The sequence below is a fragment of the Quercus robur genome, chromosome 2 (genome assembly GCF_932294415.1).
Source record: "Quercus robur chromosome 2, dhQueRobu3.1, whole genome shotgun sequence".
NCBI classification, from domain to species: Eukaryota; Viridiplantae; Streptophyta; class Magnoliopsida; order Fagales; family Fagaceae; genus Quercus; species Quercus robur.
The window spans coordinates 52,597,323-52,604,167 of NC_065535.1; the positions used below are offsets into that span (position 1 = coordinate 52,597,323).

Consider the following 6,845-nt stretch of genomic DNA (forward strand, 5'->3'; position numbering starts at 1 on the left):
CACCAACTCAGGTGGAGCAAGGCGGAGGGGTTGCAGGAGGAGTATGGGGCGTGGATGGTGGTTACCAGATGCAAACCTTTTAGTAAGGCTACAACTAAGCCTACGGTCCAGGAGGGAAGTGACTCGGTTGAGTCAGTACAAAGGGTTAATGCGACACACCAGCCTAGAGCAGTGAACTAGGAAAAGAAAGAAGGGAAACGAAAAGCTAGTCACCTACAATCTATGGTGCACACCAAAGAGGCTGAAAAGACCTTTGCGTCCAATTGCGGGTTGACAGGAGTTGGTAGGAACTCTAGGGGCTCTAGACGCAATGGGAAACCAAACCAGAAAGACAAGGGTCTAGTTAAAAGCCAACTAGAAAGGGTGGGCCCTAGCAAGATAGGGGGACTTTTTACCTTTGGAAACGAGCTGGGTCTATTGAACAAAGATGGGCCTGATCAAGCCCCTTTTTGTTTCTCTAGCCTAGATAGTCCAAGCCTTAAACTTGTTGTTGAAAATAAGGGTTCAGATAACACCAATCCATGGGGCAACAACAATGGAGAGAGTGAACAACTAGGTGATCTTTTACAAGGGGAAAACTATTTTGGTGGGAGACGACACAATAAGGTGGATAAGTCAAGACTCGACAGAAATATGGGGGTGGTTCGACACAGAATTGATGCTAGCTTGGAAAAATCTATTCCCTTTGATGGAGATAAGCAAGTAGGTGGGATTCCTATCAATGTAGGACAAAGCTTGGAGGTTGACCCCGAACCCATGGTGGAGATTCCTAATGGACAGACCTGCGGTGCTAGCCCCCCTAATGATCAACTCTGAATTTTTAGCACCAGAATCAAAGGTGCAACCTTTGGAAAACTACCTAACAGGGGCAAAGCAAGAATGGATACAACCAGTGATCACGGGGAGGAAGAAACTCCAAGATGCACCGGTGGAGTGTGTGATGATGGGAAACCTTTATCGGGTGAAGCTCCTTCATTTTGCAGAACCGCAGATCTACGGGACTATTCTCATCAAAGAATCCCAGGAGTTGATGGGGATAATCAAACACTTGACAACTCTATTTCGAGGGAGGATGGAGTGGAAGATAGAGTTGATGGAAGCATGGAAGTGGAGGGAAACTGAGGATTGCTATTCCCTGAACCACTTCGATTCCTCAACCACCCCTTTTAGGATCATGCATATTCTGGTTTGGAACTGTAGGGGAGTCATGAAACCCCTCTTTAGTAAAATAGTCATGGACTTGGTAGAGTGGCATTCTCCACTCTTGATGGTAATCACTGAAACGAGACTAAGTGGGGCTAGAGCAGAGGTGATCATAGAACGTCTTCCTTTTGATGGTGTAGTAGTGGCGGACATGATTGGGTTCGCTAGAGGCATTTGGTTGCTATGGCGATCAGACTTGGTGCAGGTGGATGTCCTAGCATCAACGGTGCAAGAAATTCACACTCTTATTCGGGTAAGATCTCAAACTTTTAGTTGGTTACTTAGTGCTATATATGCTAGTTCCAGGTTCCTTGAAAGATGCATACTCTGGGATAATTTGAAAATGTTAGCATCTCTACATAATCTGCCTTGGGATCTCATGGGAGATTTTAATGAACTCTTGACTGAGGAAGAGAAATCTAGGGGAAACTCTATGAGTCAGAGAAGGGTAGTGGCAATTCGTGACTGTATGAATGTTTGCCACATGCTAGATCTTGGATTCTTTGGACCAAAGTTTACTTGGTCTAGCAAAAGAGAATTTGGGAACTTAATTCAGTGTAGGTTGGATAGGTGTTGGGCCAACCCAGATTGGAAAGAATTCTTCAACAAAGCTAATGTCACCCATCTTGCAAGAATTAACTTGGACCACTGCCCTCTACTCCTGAACTTATGTCCAAACATTGGTGCCACATCCAGTAGGCCTTTTAGGTTCCAATCAGTGTGGTTGAGTCATATGGAGTTCCCAATTATGGTGAGGGAAGCCTGGTCAGGTCAGGACGACAACCTGGCTAGAGCCATATCGGGGTTCACATTAAAAGCTCAGAAATGGAATAAAAAGGTCTTTGGAAATGTTTTTACTAAAAAGAGACAGATTATGGTTAGACTGTTGGGTACACAAAAAGCCATAGCCAACATACCCACCCCCTTCCTGGTTGACCTTCAGAACCATTTGTCCGAGGAATATAATCAAATCCTTCAATTGGAGGAGGAGATTTGGGCAATGAAGGCTAGAATGAACTGGACCATCCTCGGCGAGAGAAACACTGCTTTTTTCCACCTCTTAACCCTTCAGAGAAGAAGCAAGAACAAAATTACAAGCATACAGGAGGAGAAAGGGATTTGGATTCATAATGTGGAGGAAGTACAAGGAATTTTTTTGTCTTACTTTACTAAGTTGTATCAATCTGAGCAAGTTCTTTGCCATCGGTTTCACTCTTGGATTGATAATTGGTGTGCCAAACTTGGGGAGGAGGAAGCAACGGGAATTGCTCACATACCCTCTGATGGTGAAATCTGGTCAGCTCTCAAGGCCATGAAACTATACAAAGCCCCTAGCTTTGATGGACTTCACGTGGGATTTTTTCAAAGGTTCTGGCTTATTGTTGGCGAATCAATAAAATTGGAGCTAAAAAACATTTTCTTAAATGAGAAAGTGCCTGAATATCTGAACCAGACCCTTATTGTTCTCATTCCAAAAATCCTAGGGCCTGAAACCGTTGGGCATTACAGACCTATAAGTCTCTGTAATACGGTCTATAAAATAGTCTCAAAAATCCTTGTTAATAGAATCAGACCCCTCTTACCTGACCTGATCTTTCCTATGCAGTCAGCCTTCTTGGAAGGAAGGAGGAGTTTTGATAATGTGATTATTGCACAAGAGCTAATTTATTCCCTGAAAAATAGAAAAAGCAAAGATGGATTTATGGTTGTAAAAATTGACTTGGAAAAAGCCTACGACCGCCTTGAGTGGAGCTTCATCAAGATGGTACTTGAACATTTCAACTTTTCGAGGAATATCATAAACTTAATTATGAGCTGTGTGACTATAACTTCAGCCTCAATCCTCTTTAATGGGGGCAAGTTGAGTTCCTTCCAACCTTCGAGGGGCATCAAACAGGGCGACCCCCTTTCTCCCTTCCTCTTCTTGCTTTGCATTGAATTCTTGGTAGCTCAGATCACCACCATGTGTGAGGAGAGGAGGTGGGACAAAATTAAAACTTCCAAAAATGGTCCAGGTTTCTCGCATATTTTCTTTGCCGACAACCCCATTTTATTTGCAAAGGCAAACTCTAAGAATTGTGATGCCATAATGGAAGTTCTCAACAACTTCTATGATATAGCTGGTCAAAAGGTGAACCGGGGTAACTCTCGCATTTTCTTTTCTAGCAACGTTAGCAGAAGAAGGAAGAGACAATTATGCAGAAAGATGGGAATTGAGGCAACAAAAAACTTGGGTCGTTATTTAGGTTTTCCTCTTCTTAATCAAGGTAGAAATGGGAATGCCTTTAATTTTGTCATGGAAAGGATACAAAGTAAACTTGTAGGTTGGAAAACTAAACTCCTCTCCCGCAGGAAGGATGGTTTTGGTCCAAACAACAGCTGCTTCCATAGCAGACTATTACATATCGTGCCACGCTCTTCCCATCAAAGTTTGCAATGCCATTGACAAGGCCATGAGAGATTTCTTATAGGGATCTATAGAGGAGAAAAGGAAATTACATTTGGTCAATTGGCAGACAGTTACGCTGCCAAATGATTTAGGAGGCCTAGGACTCTTCCAAGGTAAACATAGGAATCTTGTTCTGCTAGCCAAGCTGTGCTGGAGGGTGGCAAATGAACCCAATACCCCCTGGGTAAAAAAATGATTGCTGCCAAATATCTCTCCCTTCGTAGATTGACTGAGGAAAGGAGGAATCTCCCTTGTTCAAGAATATGGGTTGCTTGCAAGAAAGGAGGCCCGATGTATGTCCAAGGGTTGAAATGGAATGTTAAGGATGGGGCTTCAATCAATTTCTGGAATGACTTTTGGCTGTCTTCAGGAAGTGTGAGAAGTCTCATTCAAGGGCCATTAAGTAGAGAAGAAGAACAACTCACTGTCTAGCAAAGCTTTGAACCAAATGGGGAGTGGAACCCAAGAAAAATCTCATTTGAATTGCTACATCAGATAAGTAACACCATCAGAGCTACCCCGCTATCTTACAACCTCAATGCTAAGGATTCTCTCATTTGGGCCTTCTCTAAGGATGGCCTTTTCTCCCATAAATCAGCCTACCTTCTGGCTAAGGGCTTAAATCCTTTGAACCCGAATACTTTGTCTTTGGATTGGTTTTGGAAAATTGAAACCTTACCTCGAATTCAATTTTTTATTTGGCTGTGCTTCCACAACAGCGTTCCAACTGGGGAAGTGTTGGGTTCAAGGGGGTTAAGCCTCAACCCCATCTGCTTTCTCTGCCTCCGTAACAATGAATCTATTGATCACTTAGGGGTTGTGAGGTTGCACAATCCTTTTGGCATAACTTAAAAGTTCCCCAAGGCTTGCTAGAGTTATTCAATCTTCCTATGAAGGAGTGGATTGAAACCAATTGCAAGACTGGGATGATCTCAAACTGTCTAGGAATACCGTGGAAAATTCTTTCTCCTATGGGCATATGGCACTTATGGCTACACAGAAATAACTTCGTCTTCAGATCGGACACCATTGATAGGACTGTACACAGCAGATGCATCAAGTGCGGCGCTGAGTTTTTTGCTACTGCTACCAGGTGCAAAGCAGTTGGGCAAAAAACTCCAATACAAGTGTCATAGACTAGACCACCTGAAGGTTGGGTGAAATTAAACATTGACGGTTCGGCCTTAGGAAACCCAGGGAAAGCAAGGTGTGGAGGATTGCTTAGGAACCATCAGGGGGAGTGGATAAGGGGCTATGCCAGAGCCTTAGGCAACACCAGCAGCTTTGTAGTAGAACTATGGGCTCTAAGGGATGGGTTAACCATGGCAAAGGAGCTTGGGTTGAACAACTTATTGGTTGAAATGGATGCTTTGAGTGTGGTATTGCTTATGAATAATAACATTGTCAATTTGTTAATGGAACCATTGTTAACTGATTGCAGGAACCTACTTCAGTCCTTCCCCAACAAAAGGGTTATCCATGCATTCCGTGAAGCCAATCAATGCACGGATGCGCTAGCCAGACTAGGAGCGAGATCAGAACCTTCTTTTGTTGTTTTTGTGAACCCACCGCCTATGGTGGCTAGCCTTTTGGCTTTTGACTTATCTGATATGTATTGTAACTAACTAATTTTTTCCTAGTTGTTTAATACAAGTCTTCGATTTACCAAAAAAAAGAAAAGAAAAAGAATTAGGGATATAGGAATGCATTAATTATTTTATTTTATTTTTTTTCATTCTAAGAAAAGATATGATTTTTATCGTTAAAATTTTGGGACGTGTTCTACTATGTTGTTTATAAACAAAATAATTTTTATTTTTTCATTTAGTTTTTGTTATTAATATATTTCTCTTGTATTATATTGTATATGTAATACATTAGAGTGACATTTATTATTTAATTTACCTGAAATTAATTGATTTACATACATTATATATATATATATATATATATTTAAAACTACTACTACATTGTAATAAGTAATGTAAGGACTAGAAAAACCAGCAGCCCAAGCCCACTTAGAATAGTGGCTAGATCAGTCCAACGATGGCCCAAAACAATGAATTTAAGAGAGAGGGAAACAAACAACTAAGGGGGACTTTGCCCGAGGAGAAAAATAAGGAAGAAAGGGTCGATCTTATTAAATGGATAAATCACTTTTTTCATACAATTTGGCCCGGGGAGACCACATTTACATAAGAATTATTACTGGTCACTCTCTTATCTCTTAGTGTTCTTCTTCTTCTTTTTTTTTTTTTTTTTGGTCTCTTGATACTTATGTGTTCTCCTTTTTCTCTGTCAACCTTCATTTTATTATATACTCCTCCCTTTATCATATCTCAACCATCCATCCTTACCTAACATCCCTCCTCTCATGACACTTGTTACATTTTACATCTGAAGAAGATGGTAGAAGAAGCCTGCTTAGCTGTGACTTACATTATTCAGGTCACTTCCTCATCAATGCAACTGATAAAGCTGTTGCCCACCATTTCATGTGAAGGCGATAGACTACTCCAAACTAGAAACTTCCCCTATGACCATTGATTCTCTCTCTCTCTCTCTCTCTCTCTCTCCCACTTGGAATGCCTTAGAGTACTTTGACTCATCTCTTCCTCTCCTCGGGCAGATTTCCTCCTCGGGTCTGTGGACCGCGACATCCCCACAGTTATATTGCAACTCTTCAGATCCATCCTCGGTCCTCGGGCACCCACAACAGCCCCCTAAAACGTTCGCTATTGTTTCTAAGACAAAAGTGAAGTTTTAGTTACATAGGTAAACTATGCACATGCCCTATGTGTTCCCACGTGTTAACGTCCTTTCACTTGTCTCTAGCACGCTCCTGATGCTTCAGAATCCAAGATTTCACATTTATGGTGCCAGGCGGCTGCTTGTCCCCCATGTTCTACGGCTCGATCAGGATCCAATGGTTCCTATCTCCCCTCATTTATGGGCTGGAAATTTACCGCCCATTTTTTACTCCTATAAAAGGAGAACTTAGGGCTGGTTGAGGCTTATTTTTATGTTCTGGCAATTTAAGTGGAAAAAACCTCCCGAGGAGCATTTTTCGTGTTACTCATAGGTGTGTTGATTCTCTTGTTTCTATTTTTTCATAAGCTTAATATTTCATACCATAAAACTCCATGGGTAGATACGCTAAGTTAGTGGACACTCCCAAGGCTAGGGCAGTCTT

The 6,845-nt window shown here is 41.8% G+C and overlaps 1 protein-coding gene across 1 annotated transcript; it reads left to right on the forward strand.

Moving 5' to 3' along the window:
• Positions 1–478: 478 nt before the first annotated feature.
• On the forward strand, positions 479–5,396 carry LOC126713973 (uncharacterized). The gene is made up of 2 exons (XM_050413948.1): positions 479–1,456; positions 5,094–5,396. The coding sequence occupies exons 1-2, from the start codon at positions 773–775 to the stop codon at positions 5,142–5,144; spliced, it is 735 nt and encodes a 244-aa protein (XP_050269905.1). The 5' UTR covers positions 479–772; the 3' UTR covers positions 5,145–5,396.
• The last annotated feature ends 1,449 nt before the right edge of the window (positions 5,397–6,845 follow it).